Raw genomic sequence first — 22,043 nt, 5'->3', positions numbered from 1 at the left:
AGCCACAGAATTATGTAAGGGAAGGAGAGCAGGCCGAGCCATTGAAAGATTATGTCTTCTTTAGCCTCAGACTGAACTGTGGGGAGCATTTAGCCCCATTTTGTACTAATTCTGACATAAGCATCCCTCCCCAAGACCCTTGTTTCTAGGAGAAGACTTCAGCATCCTGATACTCTCTGTATACATATAGAGCAAGGAATCTCTACTTGAAGGACCAGGGAAATTCACACTCTGACAACTAAGGTTAGGGAGGGCATTATTCTGAGTAAGAAGTCATTTTTTTCTGAGACAGGGGACTTTTGACAACAAAAGGAAAAACAAAAAACCTGGTTCCACATTCCCTAAAGGTAGATGGACACTAGAAGAAGCAAGGGCCCAAATGGGAGAATGAAAAAGCGGAAGAAGAGCCTATACTGCTCCTAAATTGAGGGGGTGGAGTGAGGTGGAAGAGTGGGAGGTAGGGAAAGAAGATGGAGAAGGACAAGGAAAGAACGTCAGTGGGAAGGGAGGCCTCACAACAATACCCAACTCCATGACTAGGTAACAAAGACGTCTTGAGAACATACTTCCAGGGGTCTCAACTACCTCATGCTTCAGGACAGAGACTAAAGCTAAGGCATTTCTATGAGGCAAAGCCCAAGTGGGGATAAATGGGTCCTGGAGAGAGCACTTGGTCAGGTTATCTTGGTGGGGATGGTGGGAGAGTGAGCGAGCGAGCAGGGGCACTCTGTGAAGGGTCCCTGGGAGTCCTGGGGTGGAAGTTATTTTTACTGAACTAAAAACCAGAATTAAAACTGGAAATAGTTAAAAGAACGGGCTTAGAAATCAGACATCCCCAGGTTATTCTCCTGGTTCTGCTGCTTACCAACCACCTGTCTGGTCTTGGGCAAGTGACCCAAGTTTTCTCTTCTGTAAATGAGGCTAATACTAGTATCTAGCCTCATAGAGTTTTGTACATGTTTAGTAAACAGCAGAAATAAAGCACCTAGTACATTTGCTGAATATGATAGATAGTCAATCAATTGTTTTGTTTTTACTACTACAGTGACGATGACAATGACTGTGACTACTACTGCCATAACCACTATATCTTCTGGGGTTTTTTGCAGAACAAATAAGCAAGCACTGTTTTATCATCTGATTTATTTTTATTCAGTTTCTGCGTCTGTTTTGCTTTCTGAAACGTACTGGGTCACAATTTGCTTTTCTCTGAGATTGCCATGTTCCTTTTCTTCTTCTTCTCACACCTAAGCACCTAGATCTCATTCCTGAATGCAGTACCTCCACACTGCTGGACAGAGTTTGCCTTGCCTCTGAAGGCAAGATGGCCCCTCTTCCTACCAGGAGCCAGACCATCACCTACTCCCTCCATTCAGAGCAGAAGGCTCATGCCAGGAGGGAGGGCAACTGCTGATTTCTGACAAAACATCGATTACATTTCACATCCTTGGCTGGGAAGGAATTTGGCTGGCCCAAGGTTGTTCTTCTCTGTTTTTTGCTCTGGGCTCCCCCATAATTAACACAATCCCCCAGACTCAGGGCCCAAAAGATATTAGAAGAAATAGATGTGTTTCCATGTCCTCTGCGATGCTCCCTGAGGGAGAGGACCCCATCTGTCCTGTACTCTGAGCTCCAAGCATAGTAGAGCTCTATAGCGTGGAGGCTCATCAAAATACTTGTCAATGCATTGATGAATATGTACCTTCCCACAACCAATTCCTGCTCTACAGAGCAGAGGATCCACCAGTTAGCCTGCCTGCAGTATTGACGACCAAGACTGGGAGGCACTTGACAAAAATATAAACAGAGAGGGGGGTATTATGAAAGTATTACTCGAGTCAGAGATGGCCCGAGGTTACACCAGCTCATCCAGAGAGCCTATCCTGATGGGTTCTGCCTTATGGTGGAAAGCCCTGAGGCTCACACCTGTGTATGTGAGTGTGTATGTGTCTGTGTGGATATAATGCCTGTAATTCATGGTGTCTCACCACCGTTACTAGGGCAAAACAGGAAGGTCTGCGTCCCCCACCCCTATACTTGCTCAGACAAAAGGCTACCTTTTGGGAGCTTCTTTTCCCTTATAGGTCTGCCCTTAATATTTCTCTTAACCTGATTTACCTAAATATAAATGGTGAGGGTATGAGGGGGGCCCAAGTGTGATTTACTTTGGGTCTTTACTTTCTGCCTGAGGCTCAGGGCTCAGGTCCTCACTTTGGAAAGTCCAGTAGCTTCTAGAGAAAATATAAAGCAAAGAAGAAGGAATCTCAACTTGCTGGGAAATTCCAAAGAGCTGATCACCTTAATACATTGTTACTGTTAATCAAAGAAACCATTAATTAGAGTTGTGTAGTTATGATAACTGTACAGTTGTGATAGTTTAGGAAGCACTTTCAGATATATCTGAATTCTATATTTGAGCTTCACAACAACCTTATGAGCTAGATAGGGCAGGAATTACTGTCCACATTTTGTGGATAAGGAAACCGAGATCCACAGAGGTACAGTGAATTGTCAAAGTCATATAAGCTAGCAAGTGATGGAGTTACAACCCAAACTAGGCTTTCTAATTCCAAGGCCAGGGCTCCTTCAGATTCCCCATGTTCCATTCTAACCACCAAAGTAATCCTGCCCTTTGATCACTCTCTTTGTAACTATAACTTTTTTTGTTGAGGAAAAAAATACCCTCCCTTTTTTTTTCCTTTTTCAGGATTTTCATGTGCTAAGTTTCCATTTCTTCTCAGCACTTTTTCTCCCAGGAGGCATCAAAGTAGAGTAAAAAGAGTTCTTGATTTGAAGTCAAGCAGGCCTGTGTCTGAATTTCAGCTTTGACACTTACAAGCTGAGTAATATCAGACAAGTTACTTAACATCTCTGAGCCCACCTTTCTGACAGGTAAAATGGAAATAATATTACCTATTTCACAGGTTATTATGAGAATCAAATGAGAAAACAGAGATAAGGGTCTTAGCACAGAACCTGGAATATAGCAAGAGTTAAATAAATATCGATTCTCTTCCCTACTCCGCTCCCACTCCATCCTGCTACTCTAGTCTGGGAATATGCAGTACTTCTTTCCCAAAAAGCTGAAATTCAGGCTTTGATTTACATCTATACTTACTCATCTTACTGTAAAATAGGATGGCTGACATTTCAACTCTCAATAGTTTATCTCCATAATCTTTTGTTGGTGAATTGAGATAGTTCTGGAACTTATAACTTGGAAATATGTATGTGTGCATCCATGAATGTGTTTCTAAATCATTTAAAGGCTTAAGTTATTACTCAGAAATTACTTCCATTCCCTAATCTGGATAAATCACTCTTTTGAATCTCATCTAGAATCTAAAGGGCTGGGTTGACCTTATTTTGATAGTGAGCTAACTTATTTAGTTCCTTTGTTCTGAACATACTGTAGGAATTCAGGTCCATGATCTCTGAGAGTCCAGATCATCCATCTTGAGCTCCAGATTCCAAATGTACTTTCTAAGGAAGGATGCATCTACTAGCAGCCAGTTTCCTGTGGGCTGTCTTTAGACAGTAATGTGCCTTAGTTCGTGCACCTGGATCTTTCCCTGTTGTCATATTCTCCTCACTGAGGAGCTTCAAACATTGTGACAAAAAAGGGAGATAAATTGGGCATGGGAGAAAACTGGGCTAGTCCTGAGAGTGGGGAAATAGGACTTTGATAAAAAATGGATTTGGTAGATAAAAAATAAGCTAGGACATAGAAGATTTTGACTGGAAAGAGGGTAGGGAACACTTTTAAATGTTTTTCTCTATATATTTTAGCATTATTTTGCTGGTTGCAGCATATGTCACTATCAACTTTTTAAACATTTTATTATGAAATTTCCTAAGTATATTTAAAACTAAAGAATATGATGAAACCTCATGTACTCATCCCTCCAGCTTCAACAGCCATCAACATTTTGCTATACTTGTTTAATCCGTTTCCCCCTTTTTTGTTGGAGAATATTAAAGGAAATCCAAGACATTATATTATTTCACCCCTAAATACTTCAGTTTGCATTTCAAAAATAAAAGGATATTTTATTTCATAATCACAATGGTTAAAATAATTCCTTAATATCATTCATCTAATGCTTGTTCCATATTTAAGTTTTCCCAATTATATAAAAAATATACCTTTAGGGTTGATTTGTTTCAATCAGATACTTTATGAAAAGGACTTTAATACTGATTTTTCAAAGGCCATGTATACTTCTAATGAATAATTAAGTACTGCTGCTTCATAGTGAAAAAAATAGAAGACCCCATCAGTACCATGTAACACTTCTACTTTAATTATTGACCCTTAAAATTCTACCTTCAGAAATGTATGTCCTTTATGAAAATGCAGATCTCTGTACAATGGTTTCCATTGACTTGTGAGGCATTGTGAATTTCACTGTCCCAGAAAGCAAGTCTTGAAGGAGATATTGGAGAGAATAAAAAGTCATTGCTGGGCAGAACAAGAAGAGTGAGAAAGTCAGGGGATGCAAGGGCGGGGGAAACTTCTTAAGGACCAAAATGGGGATATTTAATTGCTTAATCAAAATTGCTTCTGATTTCTCTGACCTCTTTCTGTATTGAAGCAACCCAAGCCCCAAAGACTCAAGGGTCTTATTTGCCTCCTGGATGATATCATCCATCAGTTTTGTTGACCCTAACCCTAATCCAACGGGAGCTCCTGCTCTCAGCTACTGCCTGGCATCCAAAAATTTTTCTCTTAGAAGACCAAGAAGGCTAGGCATAGGTGACTGAATTCAGTTGCATTCTGTAACAGAATGGTAAAGGATAACATAGGAAAGCCTCATCTGCTCCCTTGTACAATTCTGTAAATTGCCTTGGTGAACAGAGATTGTTGACAATACGTATTAATAACTTTAAAAGTGCACCTTTGCTTTAAACTGTCAGTTGCGCTTCTAGGAAACAAATATTCTTAAAAATAGAAGGAGAAATTACTTTTTAAAAAAGGATATAGTTATACTGTGAAACCTACAGATGAAGTAAGTAGGTTTCAACTAAAATAAGCAAGAATATAGAGGATTTGAAAAAAAAATCTATCAATAAAACAATGCAATAGTTACATACAGAACTTTGTACCCTATAGAAAATATACATTCTTTTCTTCTATTCATGGAAGATTGACAATTGATCATGTACTCAGCCTCAAAGAAACACAGAGTACACATACATTCAAAGAAGTAGAGATTTTATAGTCTACTTTCTCTGATCATAATTCTGAAAAGTCAGAAGAAAATAAAAATATGAACCCCTAAATCCTTGGAAATTAAGAAACACTCCTAAACAATTTTGGCATCAAAGAAGAAATCAAAACTGAAATTCTTGATTGTATAGAAAATAAGGAAAAGGCCATACTTAATAACAAAATCTAAAGGATACACTTAAGACTCTATTCAAGAAAATGTATAAAGATTGAAAATAAATGAATTATTTTTTCAATTTAAGAAATTGGAAAAGGACAATACAATAAAAGAAATCAGAGCGAAGGATTTCATTTTTTAAAAGCCAAAATTAATGAAATCAAAATGAAACTATCATACAAAGGATAATTAAAATCAAAGGTGGGTTCTTTGAAAATCCTGATTAAGGAAAAAGAGAGAAAGCAAAACATAATAAAAAACACAATACTAACAATGGAAAAGGAGATACACTCATAGATACAAACAATAGTGTGCTGGTAAACACTTAACAATTGGGTCCCCCAAAAAGCCAATATTTGTAGTGCTTGCTGATTTCCATCATGTAAAAACTCCCACCATGGTCGACTTTAAGCTGCCAATGTAGTCACTAAACCCAAAGATGGGAAGAAATGCACACAATTGGCAAGCCAACTCCAGCACACCACTGGATAGATATAAAAGTAATTACATGGGAATATTATGTGCAACCTATGCCACACAGTTGAAAAATCTATTAAATACTACCTAATTTTACCCAAGAAGAAGTCACAAAACCTCAAGAGACTGATAACTTTAGGTCATATTGGAAAGGTGATTGGAGATGTGTAAGTTTTTTTAAAGACTCCAGGTCCAGATGGTTTTAGAACTGAGTTCCATAAACTCTTAGAGAACAGATTGTCCCCATGCTGTTTAAACTATTGAAGACCACAGAGAAAGATGAAAAGATCCCAAATGCATTTAGTGAATCTAATATAACCACCATACCAGAAACCTAAAAAAGATATCAGAAATAATAACACTATAGATTGATTTCACTTCTGAATATATACTGAAAAATTCGAAATAAAATAGAAAAAATCCAAAAGGGCAACAAAACAATAAAATACTATAACCATACAGAGTTTATTCCAGAAATAAAAGAATGATTCAACATTAGAAAATACATCAAAATTAGGGTTATATTAATATATTCTAAAAAGTTTTTTTAAAAAATTCAGCAGCCAACCCAAATAAAAACTCTAAATAAAAGACAACTTTTAAATATGCTTTTAAAAAATAGCAAACATCATATTTTTATGAAATGTGAAGGTCCTTCCCAGATCACCATCAAGGCAAGGGTATCTGATATCACCACTATTATTCAACAGTGTTTTTAATGTTTTAGCTGAGGCAAAAGAAAATGAGAAAATCAAATAATTGGTATCAACGTTGGTAAAGAAGAGATATAAGTACTTCAGATAAACCTAAGAGACTTTATATTTAAAAAAATCTAACATTATTAATTTGGTAAGATTATTATACATAAGAAAATACAAAAAATCAAGAGCTTTTCTCCATATGTTGTTTTAAATGGAAACAGAAATGCAACCCATTCACAACCAGGACAAGACTATAAAATACCTAAGGATCAATTTAACAAGAAAGGTACTGTACCTATTTGAAGAAAACAATAAAATATTAAAGAGAAGATTCCAAAAACATAACCTGAAAAAATGCAGATATATATCATGATTCTGTTTGGGAAGATTTAACATCATTTCTTCCCAAAATTAATATATAACTGCAATACAACAATGATCACAATTCAAATTTAGTATATTTTTTAACTGAATAAAATTATTTTAAAGTTCATATTAAGAACAAAATATCCAAGAATAGCAAGGAAATTATGATGAAAAAATACCAGATATTACCAAATATTAAAAGTTACCATAAAGCCACTCTAATCAAAATAGTAAGGTATTGGCATAACAATAGAAAATTAAATCAATGGATCAGAGTAGAGTCTAGAATAGGTCCAACTAAGTACATATGGACACCCATTAAACAGCAAAGGTGGCATATCCATTTGATGCGAAAAGGACTGTTGTGTGAATAAATGGTCTTGGTATAATAGCTATTTATCTAGAAGAAAACAAAACTACATATCCTAAAATAAATTTCTAAACCTCAGGTCCTAAAATAAATTCCAATTATATTAAAGACTTAAAATGCAAAAAACGAAAATCACTGAAACTATGAACAGAAAGTTTAAGGAGTAAAGACCTTCCTCCACAAGCCAGAAAAACCAAAAGCCATACAGGAAAATATACATAAATGACAAACTGGGAAAAAATCGCCACATATGACAGATAAAGGTTAATATCACTAATATAATAATATAATATTGACGATATAGATATAGATACATTCCCCTTTTCACCTGACTGACATCCTCTCCCTGGGCCTTTTCATTCTCTTGGTTTTAAGTGTGACCTATATGCTGATCACACAAGCATAGATTGATTCTCCTTTAAATTCATGGTGTCCAGCTTCAAGCAGGCTCTCAATATTTCCTATTAATCCTATATTTGTCTTAGCAGCTCCCTCCATATCTCCACAGTAGCTAATTCAAATCTCTGCAGTCGTCAAAGCTCCAACTCTGCCACCTCCCATCTCACTCACAGTAAATTCATTGCAAATGATTTTACTGCCTTCTTCACAAAGAAAATAGGACTCATCCCAGAGAATTCCCTCCAGTTTTCACAACAAACCAATAAAGAAACCTGTATCCTCAACCATCCTTCCCTCTTTCTCTTGCATTACAAAGAAGTGGTATCTCTCTTCCTCTAGAAAGTTCATCCCTTTACCTGTGCTCTGCATCCCATCCTCTCCTGCCCTCTTAGGGTCCTCACTTCATCAATATTTACCTCTATCTCCTTCAACTTCTCCCTGTTGACTGGCTCCTCATTAACACCTAAAGATATTTAAGTCTCATTTAAAAAAAATCATCCATTTACTTCTTCTGGAAATACTGTCTTCCCTCACCTTCCTCAACACTAATTCTCCTAGTTTTCCTTCTGTTACTCCAACTCCTTTGCCTGTACCTTAAAAGCCAGTATTCCAAGAGTTCTATCATGTGAACTCAGTCTTAGGTGATATCCATTTCTAAGGCCTCAATACCACATATATGCCAGTGCATTGCTTATCTTTTAAAAAAAAAATTAAGAGCTTTTGAGATATAATTTACATACCATGAAATTCATCTCTCTTAAGTGGAGAATTCAATGATTTTTGGTAAATTTACAGAATTGTGGAACTATTACCACAATCCAATTTTAGAGTAACTCTACCACCCCAAAAAGATCCCTATTTGCCTAACTTTATCTCCATCCTGTCCCCTTCCTAAAAGTTAGACCCATATATCTAACTGCTTACTGGCCACTTTCGTTCGCATAACCACAGGCACCACAAACCCAGTGTATCCAAAACTGAATCTGTCTCCTTCCCACACCCTTTTCCATTAAATCTGATTCTTCTCTAATGCTCCCTAAATGAATGAACGGCACCACCAGCCCCTCAGAAATCCTGGGCATTGTTCTCAACTTCTCTTTCTCATCCTCCCACCTCCAATTAATCATCAAATCCCATATATTTTACCTCCTAAATATAATTCAAATCTATTCCCTTCTATCTTTTATTATTACTTCACTAGTTCTGTCCAGTAGAATCTTTTCCCTAAATTAATCCATCCATCCATTCATCTATCCATCCACCCAATAAATATGCATTGAATGCCTACTACCTGCCAGGCACTGTGCTACAACAGTCACCTAACTGGTCTCTCTGTCTCCAGTCTTATATCTTCTTGATGTGTTTTTAATCCAGGAACCAGGCAGTTTAATCTCATTAAAAACATACTACTTCCAAGCTTAAAATAGCTTCATATTAACTTTCAATTGGCTTCCCTCTGACCTTGGGATGAATTCCAAACTTCTTAACACGGTTCTTAAGGTCCTTTGTGATCAGGCCCCTCCTGCCTCTCTAAGTCTCATGTCTCATCACTCCCCTTGGATAAGTCACTTAGTTATCTGAGTCTCCTCATTTGAAAAAATGAGGATAATAATAGTGCCTCTCTCAGTGGTAGCTGAAAGGATTAAATGAAATAATACATGTAAAGCACTTAACACAATACCTGGCACATATTAAGTGTCAATAAATGTTAGCTATTGATGATAATGTTAGCCTTCTTTGATCTCCCTCTCTTCTGAACTCCTACAGCACACCTACCACATACTTGGTATCACACAATTTAGCACTCAATTATTTTATTTTGTATTGTTTACCATGGCTTCATACTGTTAGTTCTGCTTCCCCAACTACACTATAATATCCTAGAAGACAAGGACAGTGATTTACATACCTGCTCTATTCCCCCGTAGCACTTAGCACAATGCTAAGCACACAGTGGAGTTTAATAAATACCTTTTTTTTTTTAATAAATACCTTTTGAGAAAGGTTCACAAAGGAAAAAGTGACAGGGTTTACTGACTCTCTATAAGGGTAGTTATTTTTTAAAAGACCATAAATAATAAACACCAAAACCCTGGGAACACCATTTGCTTTCACCTCCTGGGCTAATGATGTGTCACTGGGTTAGCAGCCTTAAAGCGGGTTAGCATTAAGCATGGGGCTCGGCAGTACTCACTGTAGGTCAGTGGGTTTTTTCAGATGGTTTGCTGCCAATATCCTGCTTTTGACAGAAACGGAGTGTGAAAGCATGAAGATGTTTAATTCTACTCCCTGGCATGCAGACAATATGCAATTTGCCTACTCATCTGTGAGATCATATTTTTTACTTCTAAAATATAAATGTTCTCTCTGTGCTACCAATATAATATAAATTCCACTTCATTCGAAAGCCAATGGAATCCTCCTGAAGTGGTTTGGATTTCTTAGCTGATGGCAATCAGAATCCCAGAATAGCCCCAAGAGGATAGAAGATTCAGAGCTCTTCAGATGCTAGAACACCCCACCAATTTGGCAGGAATTTCACTGTATGTGCACTATATAGTAAACTGGCATCTTGTGATTGTTTTCCCCTTCCTTTTCACATACTTTCTTGCCATCTACCATCGTGGTCCTTTCCTGCCTGGTCCTCTCACCCTCTTCCCTAATCCTCCTCCTGTCCTGTGCTTGCCCCTCCATGTGAGATGTTTCTAAGAAGACGTCTTTGTGCACTCGTGAGCCTGCTGTTGTGTGCCAGTGCGCAATTACCTGTATGTTGATTGGGAATGGAGGAGCTAAAGGTGGACCTATTTGGTTCTATGTGACATGGACTCCCACTGGTACCATACAATCTTATAACTAAAGTTTTATTGGTTTAGAAATTATTCCAAAGCCAATGATTTTCTTGTGCCTTTGATGTTACTAAGGAGAAGCTGGAACGGGCCTGGGATATGGAGAATAAGAGGGGGGGAATTTCTCTGAACACAAGAGGCAATGTTTCCAATCAGAGGAAACAAAAGGCAACCTCCTCCGATTGTTTCCCAGTTTCTCGCTCTATATGGGGAAAATACCAAGGGTTTGAAAAGAACTCTTAGAGGGGAAAAAAGACAAAGGTCAAAGCAGTCCTCACAACCCAGTTTAAACACTAATTCTCTCACTGGACATATATTATTCTTTCCACATATATCCTCATTACAATACCGCCCCCACACACACGAAATGAACACCCAGGCAGCCATCTATGAAATAGATAGACAGCCACATAGCATGTGCAAGGGCATTAAGATGCATGACCTATAGAAAGCTTATCACCACAAAGAAAGGCATCCTGCTCTAGATACACACCGAGCCATTCCCACAGGAACACACACTCATGTAACACACCCAGACTGGTTATACAGACAGATGTCTGTCCTTACCCAGACCATAGGCACAATAATCAGCAACCTGCAAAGCACTGCACATAGAGTCACTGATTGATGAATCTGGCTGGCTTTGTCCTTCGCTTTAATGCAGCACAGTGGTTAAGAGCGTGGACTCTAGAGTCTAACTGGATGCAAACCTTCACTCTGCCACTTACCCCCGTGTGACTTTGTACAAATTAGTTACCTGCTCTGTGCCTCAGTTTCCCCAACTGTAAAGTGAGAAGAATAACAGTACTTACCTCATAAGGTTGTTGTGAGAATTAAATGAGCTAATGCATGGAAAGCTCTTAGGAGTAATGAGAGCTCCTAGAAGTGCCGGAGATGGGGTAAACTTGGATTCAAGATTTGATTTAGGTGAGGGGAGAGGTAGTGGGAATGGGCTGAAGTGTGGGATTCTCTTTCTGTCCTGAGGTAGTAGAAAGCTGATTCCCAGGGCATACATGCACTTCTCAGTAATCATTCCATCAAAGGACATTGGTCCACCATTAATAGTAACAATGCAGCCACTCTTTTCCTGAGGAAATCTATATATTTGCTGTCTTTCTGGTATTATATTTATTAGTTACAGTCTGTTTAAATGTGACGACATTAAGTACACTTTTGAGAGTAAATCGTTACTGCAAACTCGTAACCATTCAGGAAAATTTGTGTTGTGCAGAGACTACTTTTCCTTGCAACACAGTAATGCACACAGCCCCAGAAGGAGGACCCAGCAAGGCAGTCTCAGGAAGGAAGTGCAGGTCCCACAGTAAACTGACTGCATGCCTGGCATCAGTATTGATTTCTGGAGCTGCCCACTCTATTTTCACCCCTCACTTGGGTCTCATGGCACAAAAATAATCTGAGCAAGTAAGTGCCTTAATAGCACGGATTGCTGATTCCTTCTGCCAACTCAAGCAGTGGTCCCCACTCTGCTCCCTACCCACAAAGGGCTGTTAGGACAGAGAGCTGCTCTGGGCTACCAGAGACGGGCAAATGGCAGGGGTACCTAAGAGGTTTACCATGGAGTCAGGAATGCCAAGCCCCCAAATAGAGCATCTATTTTTCTAGATCCGTTTAATGAAGGGAGAAAAACAGTGAGCATCCTAAGATGTCTTCTTTCTATCTGAACACAAAAGAATTAGTGGCAAGTAAACAAACAGTGTCTCCAGCGGGCTGCATAGTGCAGCGGAAAGAACATGCACTTCGGAGTCAGAGAGATGCAGGACTGAACCCCAGCTTACTCTATGTGTGACCTTGAGTAAGTCATCTAATTTCTCTCACCCTCAGGTTCCTCATTTGTAAGACAGGAATATCTACAATGGTATTATGGGATTGTCATAAACACTAAGCGAGATTAGAAACAAAAATGCCTCTAGCACAGTGCCCAGCACATATGATTCAAACGTGACTCTCCCCCTCCCAACCCCAGCTTACCATCTCACACAGCTGGACTCCTCTAGACAGGCAGCGACAGAAAGGGCATTTTAATGGCTGTGTGCATGTCCGTTATCATGATGGTGGTGGTGGTTTCAGTTTTAGTTTTTTGTCTTTGTTTTGTTTTGTCCGTTTGTTTTTTGGTTGGGAGGTGGCAGGAGAGACTAAACGTAGGGGTGGAACTGGAAACATTTACAGGTACAGAGTAAACTTGCTAGGGCTTTAGCCTGAATTATTAGAATTCCACCAACTTTCCAAGACCACACTGGAAACGGGAACTTGGGCAGATTGTGCCAAGAGTGGAGCAAGCAGGAGGGTCCAAAATTAGGCAAGTGTTCTGGTCATTTAGTGGGTAAGCTGGAATTTGAACACTGAGAAACAGGAACTGGAGGAGGAAGGCAGCATATGGGAAATGGGGCTATAAAACGAACTTCATTGCACCAAAGGAAAGTGCAAAAACAGAACAAGAGTGAATGCCTATATGAACTGTTTTGACTATGAAAACATGACCACACCAGAAAGCTTATATGCCCTCTAGATGTGCGGGAGGAGGGGAGGAAAACAATATTAATCCTAACTCATTTTATCCTCACAACCCTGTCGTGTGTCCATACCCCCCAAAAGTCTCAAATACAACATTTAATGTCCCCCAAAATTTCATGTCCCTGTAATATAAAGAATTGTCACCAAGTATATTTGAAAAAGAATTGAACACATTAGGTGTCTAAAAAATTATAAAGTGTTTTCTTTTCTTGCATAAACATAGGCTATGCCCAGGGGCTGGCCCGGTGGCTTAGTGGCTAAGTTTGCATGCTCTGCTTCGGCAGCCCGGGATTTGCAGGTTCAGATGCCAGGTGCCGACCTAAGCACCGCTTATCAGGCCATGCTGAGGCAGGTGTCCCACATATCAAATAGAGGAAGAAAGGCACAGATGTTAGCTCAGGGCCAACCTTCCTCAGCAAAGACAGGAGGATTGGTGGCAGATGTTAGCTCAGGGCTAATCTTCCTTAAAAAAAAAAACAGGCTATGCCCACACTTTGGATTGCACAGTTGATTTAGGTTTTCCATCTATTTTAAATGTCAATTGCCATATACTTAACATGATTGAATGCAATACTCTGAATCAGTCATTTCAGTAGCATAAATGAATAGACTGACTAGGTCACTATGCACTTATTTTCTGTTTTTCATGAAAACCATTTTTTCCACATGCAATTCCACATTGCTTTCAAAATAGCTATTTAATTCTCACGAGGCACTGGGAGCCCAAATCCTCCTCAGGACTTATTAAATCTGCTCCGCTTGCTCTTCCATGTCTCACAAAAATACCCACAGAACATTTCAGCTAATAAACATTTCAAAATCCCAAAGAAATCTCTCTTTTTAAAACCACTAGAGATGAAAACATGTGTCCCTCCCTAAAACTTTTCTTTGCCTTTGCTTAGAAGCAGTAATCAAAAAGAACTGGGGCAGGACAGTAGGCAAGTTTACTTTAGCATCAACTTAAAGAATGCCTGAGATATTTTTGCAGAAGAGCAGTGAACTTCTCCCCACTAAATACAATTTGTTTACATTAGTAAGTGAAAACCAGCAGCTTATTAAGCATAATAACCCTTTTTAGTGCACCACCTTTGCAGAGTTACTGGTAGTGGTTATTAAATAAGGTCACACGGCTGAGATTCTCAACATTTTTAGTGCTGCAATTTCATTACCAGTCCCCCTTCCTAAGGAAAGTTCTAGTTCATGTCTGTTAAATTTGAAATTGATTGTGAGCATTTGGGAATGACTATCCCTCCCCACCCTCAGAAATAATGATAAATACCTCTAGAAATCCTGAGGTCAGGGCTAAGAATCTCTAGCAAAGGTGTGGTACCCAGAAATACTACTAGTATCACTACTAGTAACAATTGCTCCTATTATTACTCCTACTCCTATCACTACTACTACTACTACTATCACCACCACCATTTCCTGAGCCTTGACAATCAGCCAGACACAGTAGCAAGTGCTTTAACATATACTACCTTTTCCTTCAAGGTATGATGAGTCCAAGTTTTATAGATGATGAAACTATCTATAGGCTATCTGAGGCTCAGAAAGTTATGTGTTCAAGGTTACCCAGATAGCAGGACTCCTGTCTGCCCAACTCCAAAGCTACCACAGCACACTGCGTCCCAGAACCTACTTACCATTTCTAGAAGGAGCGAGTTGTAGAAACTGAGGCTTTGGAGCTGGGCAAGAAGGCCCTGGGTTGGAAAGGTTGCTGGAAGCCAAGTCAAGAAGAGAAATAAAGCATGTGTGGTCAGAGTCAGTGGATCCAGAGATTCCTGTTGTTAGCTACCCAGTAACAGAATAAACAACTAGAGTATTGCGTATGTTTGTGTCTGATTGTCCTGCACTTCAAAAAGAAAACTACCATTCTATTTTCTCTTCACCTTCATGATCAAACTTCTCAAAGCCTGCATTTCCTTACAACTCACTTCCTCCTTGACCTCTCTGAATCTGTCTTCCATTCTCACCTTTCCACTGAACCTTCTCTCAAAAGTCACAATGATATTTTCCTGTATGATGTCGCTGCTCCAATGGATCTCAAACTTTCCACATCTTGAAGGCCTCGATTCCTTTGCTATTCTGACCCCATTTTGTTGGTTTTCTCCTCCCTTCTGTTCTTTCTGTTTCTCTTTTGCTCTCCTCCAGAATTCACATCCCTATCTCATATCCCTTACTTACTACAAGTCATCCTCATGATGGGTCAGGAACCACTGGTGATGAACAAGGAACATCTAAGTGGTGTGTACCTTGACCTTGAAAAAGGAAGTGTAATGGGGTGGTTAGGGGCACAGGCTCTGGAGCTAAAGTTCTTGGATTCAGATCCCCACTCTGTTACCTACTAGCAGCATGACCTTAGCAAATCAGTTCAATCTCTCTGGATCTCAGTGTCTTTATCTATAAAGCAGTAATAATAACAGTGTCTACCTCACAGAGTTGTTGTGAGGATTAAATGAGTTAACACATATAAAGTGCTTACCTGGAACATAGAAAATCTTCATTGTGTTACTTATTACGATAGTTTTTACGAAGGTAATATTTAAAATGTTGATTCTTTCCACAAGCGAATAATTTACTTCTAATATTTAATTGTTTAAATGCGCACCATCCCTCAGTAATCTCATGAAAAGCTCCAGAGTCTTTCCATTTATTTTTGGAAGGTCGGTTTGTTGTATTCCAAGTGACAAACAACTGGATTGATCTGTCCTGGGCCTTCTCATTCTACACATTCTCCATGGTTTGAAGTGCCTCTTAGATGCTGATGACTCCCAAGTCTTTATCCCTTTCCCAGACCTCTCTCCTCACCTCCATATCCAGCCATCCAGCTGCCTACTAGGCATCTCCTACCTGACTCTGACCCACAGCACAACAAACCTCACATGTCTAAAAAGAACTCCATCTGTATTTCCTAGCCTGGTTAAAGGCGACATACTCATTCAGTCACTCAAGCCAGAAACCTGCGGATCATCCTACTATGCTCTCACCCCTTCACGCGCTGCAGCTAATTGATGACAAAGTAATACTGATTCTACCTCCTAGAAGTGTTTTGAATTTATCCCCTCCTCCCTAACCCTACTGCCACTGCCTTAGGTTGGGCCTTCGTCTCTCTCTGGATCAATAAAAGCCACCTAACTGGTCTCTTTGCCTTCACCCTTGACCCTTGACCCTTGCCCCATCCTGCATACTACAGTCAGAGCAATCCTGAAATGCAGATCTGATCCAGTTATTCACCTGCTTTAGATCCTTCCAAGGCTCCCCGAAGTCTTCAGGATTAAGTCCAAACCCCTGTGCATGGTATACAAGGCCCTTCCTCATCTAGCCCCTAGCTACTTCTCCACACTCACTTCTTGCAGCGATTCTCACATCTCACATTCTGGCTGAACCAAACTTCTGGTGGTTTCCTGAACACCTCTATGCTGCTTACCCTTTTGTGTTCTTGCATGTGACCCCCTTCAGTCCCTTATCTCATTTTTGTTCGCAAAATTCTACTCTTATTTCAAGATAACTTGATTTTTATTTCCATTCTACAGTCTGTCCTAAGTCCCTCAGGCAGACTTAGGTGTTTCTTTCTCTACGCTAGCTTGTCATCTTACACTTACCTTCATTACAGTAATTATTACTTCACATTATATTTGACATTTTACCTGTCTGGGTAAGCTCCTTGAGGGCAGGGACCAGTTCCTATTTATTTCTATATACCCAGTGTATGCCCAAGTGCGTAGCATACCATTTTGCCCAAACAATTTGCTCATTTCCATCTCCACTAAGACCTCTGCTCTCTGTCTCAACAGAGGAAGTAATTTATTTTTCCTCCTTCAACATTTGCCTAAAATGCATTTTCTCCATTAAATTTTCCCTGATCACACTTACTTCACTCTAATCACTTCTTCATTTTCTCATGCCCTCGGTGCTTGTAAAAGACCCTTCCAACAAACATATTCGTGCCGTAATGATTTAGATTCTATTCTTTATTCCAGCCCAACTACTCTAAAAGGTAAGGATCATCTGCTGGAATCATCCATAGCAGTGGCTTTTTTAAAAATTAATTTCTGTGAAAACACCTATTTTTATGCTTGGAGAAGCAGTCAGACACCAATTCTTGCCCTTGCCAAATAAAATAGCCTTTCACAGTGAGGAACAGGAGCAGAAAGGAGAGAACAGCAAGCCACCTACAGTTTGAACTCTGGGAGAAAGACTTCTGAAAGCTACTGAAGTTATGACCTGGTGGCAAGACAGAAAGCTGAAATTCCCCAAACTAAGGGAAGTCTCTCCCTCGCTTTCAACTCATCTCCTTTCTTTCTTCTCTCTCTTAACACTAAAGAGCAGAGCCACCCAGCCCCTTAAAAGGCTTGATAAGAGCCAGGAAGAAATCAATCTGCCCATGGAGTTTGTGGGGTAGACTAACCCATTGCACTGCAGCAGTTCTGGAGGAGAGGAAAACTGGGGGCACACCAAATATCCAGGAAAGTGCTCTAATATGCTCAGTGCCCTAAAAGTTAACAAGACTAAGTAAGCAAAAATGGAAGGGCTACACTACATTCATTTCTACTCGCTGGACTGCATGCTGCTTTATAAATACTCCTCTTTCGCACTCAATACTGTGTTTTCCCTAGCTGTACTAAAAGTTCCTAGAGGCCATCAACAACGTATGCTTCTTTTGTAGCCTGCAAATTGCCCACCACACTGAGTACATAGTGTTTGCTCAAGAAATGTTATTGACTGACTGATTACTAAGTATTTAACTACTTTTCTTCCCCTCAATATTTTTAGGAATGCTTATTATTCTTAAAACCGTGCAGTCTTGGAAGCCAAGAGGAAATATTCATCTGTTGGTATACATTTTCCCTTGGTTATGCATTAAACAGAGATTTCCTTTGGAAATGTAAACAAAGGATGCCTGATGAGACAGGACAAAGAACTATATATAGAGATCAAGTGGCCAGAGCAGCAAGGTCAAAGCAGGCCCTTCCTTAGCCAGAATAAAGGAGTCTTGGGTCTGCCTCTCCCTCCTTCCCATGCTCTCCAGCCCCAACAGAAAATATTTCCCAACTGCCTACCCTCTGAATTCTGAAGGCTGGGCAGCACCTATAACAGGCTGTATTACTAAAGAATTCAGCTAACAACTCTGTGGTGATCCTAATCTTTGTTTCTGTAATAATAGGAAGACTGCAGCTTTGTTTACTTTCTGAGGAGAATAGAGAACAGGGAGAAATAACCAGAAGAAGGAGGCAGTATTTATGGCCCCTTTATGAAAAGTCAATCTGTGACAAAAACATTTGCAGACAATAAGGAAAGGGAACAGGTTTGGCAGGAAAATAACCTATTCCAGTTTTCTCAGAAGTGCCTTAGCTGGTATCCTCCACCCCTGCCCGGTGTGAAATGCCTGGTTTATACTGTGAATATAGTCATTCTCTATAGACAAACCTGGATGCAATAAAATGAAAAAAATTCAAATCACCCTTCAGTGTCTGGCTTTCATGACAAACAGTATCATAGTATTTATTTCATTTTTTCAAGTATTTATAAGCATTTATGAAGTCTCAAGTCCCTTCTTTAACTGCATGTGTAATCCCAGGGCTTGTCCTGAAGCCTTCTGGACACACAGGCTCTGTGCCGAACGAGCATAATAAGTACCCTGGATTCACCCTATTATTACGGGGAAGTTTAGGGCACATCCCTAACCTTTCAGAAGGAATGATATCATAGAGCACAGCCATGGTCTTCCATAAACCATTCTGTAGGGCCGCTGTCAAAGATAGAATTCTAAACTGAATAGACTATGGAGTTAACTCCCAAAATACACTCTCACCCTTGACATGTAATGCAGTATCTCATGATTCATTTTTATTCTGTTGTCTATATTTCCTGCACATGTGTATCCACATCAGGGTGGATTTGTGTAGCGTGTAAGCCCTCTGAGGGTAGATACTGTGTCTATGCCATTTTCTTTGTACCTGGTAAAATGCCATGCATAAATAAGTGTTAGTAAAAGGTGACCTTTTCTGGGCCAGAGCAGACAGTGGCCTACACGCTGGATTTAACAAGCATCCCTAAGGGAGCCTCTTAAACACCTCCTTTGCTGGTTCATCGTGGGGCTGCTCTTCCCTCCTACTTTGCTTATATTTGGCAGCACTAGTGTCATGTCCTGAAGGCTCCAGCAGGAATATTAACTTCAGAAAGGCACTGTTAAAACACCACACAATGATGCATTGTTTTATGAGACTAGCTCCTTGCCACTTGAAAAGAGCAGGGCCCTGACTATAAAGCGTTGATTGGTGCAATGGACTGGGAAAGGTTGGAAGATTGCTATGTTTGGGTGAGGCTGGCTAGAGCGATAAGCTTCCCAGGGGTGGGATGATAAGATGTTAGAGAGGTCCTAAAGTGAATAAGCCATGAAAATAAACTGCTTACTTTGCTAATTTGACTACAGCTTGCTCTATACTTAATAGTCTTGTTGATGAGAATGAGGAAGATGATGATTATAATTTCTAACCACGTTTTATTCACTATTGGCTGTTACCCCACCCTCAATCATGCAAATTTTAAACCAAGGGATTCCTTATCTTGTCTCCTGCTTACAATACTTCCTTGTCTTTTCACCAGTGTGGGTTTCTTAAACTGTAATCTAACAGCATAATCAGAAGGTTTGATAGAGTGGAACACAGAGGGACTCTGATTAGCTGAAAACCACTGTAAAATGCCTTCTGTTTTCTTTCTCCCTCTTGGAAAGGATGAGACCAAAGAGAAAAAGAAGAGAATAAAGAAAGTAACCATTCACAGAATCATGATCTGTGAAATCTGGAAGAGACATCAAAGGTTATGTAGTCAGTGAAACCCCTCATTTTATAAGGTAAGGATACTGAAGCTGAGAGGCTAAATGACTTACTCAAGTTCATACTACCAGTTAAAAGCAGTCAAGTCCAGAACCCAATTTTCCAACTTATACTCCAGTGTTCTTTCTTTCCATTCCTCATGTTTCTTCGTAAATTCCCCACCCCATTCCACAATCTCACACCTGAGTTTAATGGGTATCCTATGTACCCTACATACAGTACCACTCTCTTCCACAAATGGAGTGCCCAGCAGGGATTAAATTGCTATGGTATGCCCATCATACAAGTATACCCTACTTTAAGAAATCCAAACAATCAGGACTGGTTACTCACATAAGAAGATTCTTTGCTTTATGAGAAGATTCTCCACACACTCTTAAAAGAGGAAACCCCAGGTGGGATTAAAAGATGAGATCTTAATAAAATTATTTTATTGCTTAAAATAAAATAAACTTGAACCATTACACTTATCTGTCATACAGGTAAGATTAGAACTAGACTATCAGGTTGTAAATAGAATTAGAAACATTTTTATCAAACTACTGCCCATGAGGAGTCCTATAATATTTTACCCGACCCTGTCTACACTTTAATCCCTACCATCACCTCTTCAACAAAATCAACACAAAACCAAATGCTACAGCTGAAGTTTCATGCTCTCAAGAAAGGGAGAAAAATAACTTTCTTTTATTACATCCACTTATGAAGAAGTCGACTCCTCTTGTAAGTTCTGTTCTGAGATTTTACGTTAAATCTAACCTATGTTGGTGAAAAATCTGGAAAACCTTATACTTGTATGACACTTTATAATTCACAAGCAACTTTAACATATACATCATTTGTTGCTGACAAGAATAAGTGGAAAGGTGATGAGTGAAGACTAGTAAGGTGCATGGGGACGAAGGGAGGAGAGGCTAGGAAGAGAAGCAGCAGTCCTGATGATACTGTTACAGAAACAATATTGCACTGAACGAACCTCACCCCACCCCAAGGACCCAGGATTCCCAACTTCCCTGACAGTCCAGCAATCTCTTTAAGGAGCTAAGATGTTCAGTTTGCTGAATGAAGAAATACATTTCATGTCGGATTCTCATACTGCCTGCTTTATGGAAAGGAGGAGGGATTGGCCCTTGGACTATTGTCTCCCCGACCCATTACCACCACCTATTTATTTTCCTTAACAATATCTATCCGCCACTTTTCTTGGAACAAGCATCCTAAAGGAATGAGACTTCCTAGAACTACCATTCAATCCTTCACTCCAAATGGCTGAGTTACACTCTGACAAAACTCAAGTGCCCCCAAAGAATTGCCCAGTCCAGGTCCTCTGAAAGAATCACAAATGTTTCTGTCACGTACCTCAACCTGCTGGCAGATCTGTATTAGTTTAGCCATTTGATTTTCTAGTTCACTGTTGCGCTTAACCAGGTTGGTGAGATTCATCTCCAGAGTTTGCTGCCATCGCAGAGAGGAAACAGGGAAGAGGGGAGAAAAAAGAACAAATGTTCAGTGAGCTTGAGAACCGGTATCATGTGGAGGTCAGTCAATCAACACATATTTCAAAGATTCATTGGGTACTTGCTATGGAGCAACTGTTCTAGGTGCTAATTAATAATGCTGTACATTTGCTCCACATTGTCATTATTCGGGAAAAGATGACTTTGTGGATGTAGGAATTTAATGACATTAAAGCAACTTTATGTTTTCTATAATATTTTTAACTTTTTAAAGTATTTCATAGTCAATATGTCATTTTGGCTTCATAGTAACCCTGTGACATAGGGAGAACAGGTATTATTCTCTCTTTTACAGATCAATAGACTAAGAAAGTGATAATTTATTGAGCAATTGCCAGACATTATGCTAGATAATTTCATATATATCATTTAATAATCATCACAACCCATGAAGTAGGCGATGTCAGCATTTTACAGATGAGAGAACTGAGCTTCAGAGTGGGGTAAAGTGTTTTTGCACTGTCATATAATTAGTATGTGGCAAAGCTAGGACTGGAACCCAGGTCTCTAGCCCTTATTCACAGCTTTGCCCCAGTATTCCATGATTCTTTTGTCTTTCTGCTGATAACTTTGATATTTATCAGTAGGTTCCTTCACAAAAAAAGACGA

General features: G+C 39.5%; 1 protein-coding gene across 13 annotated transcripts in view; it reads right to left on the bottom strand.

Moving 5' to 3' along the window:
- MID2 (midline 2) overlaps positions 1 to 22,043 on the bottom strand; it is a 78,639-nt gene that overhangs the window by 30,908 nt on the left and 25,688 nt on the right. For 9 of the 13 annotated variants that reach the window (XM_070603799.1, XM_070603803.1, XM_070603808.1 and 6 more), the window contains one exon: positions 21,277 to 21,372. The exons of the other annotated variants lie outside the window; for them this stretch is intronic. In XM_070603799.1, coding sequence (XP_070459900.1) covers positions 21,277 to 21,372 — 96 coding nt within the window. The remainder of the gene's footprint in view (positions 1 to 21,276; positions 21,373 to 22,043) is intronic. 13 annotated transcript variants of the gene reach the window in all.

The sequence above is a fragment of the Equus przewalskii genome, chromosome X (assembly GCF_037783145.1).
Source record: "Equus przewalskii isolate Varuska chromosome X, EquPr2, whole genome shotgun sequence".
Lineage (NCBI taxonomy): Eukaryota > Metazoa > Chordata > Mammalia > Perissodactyla > Equidae > Equus > Equus przewalskii.
Note: the sequence above shows the minus strand (reverse complement) of the source record. Positions and strands in the feature narration are given on the sequence as shown.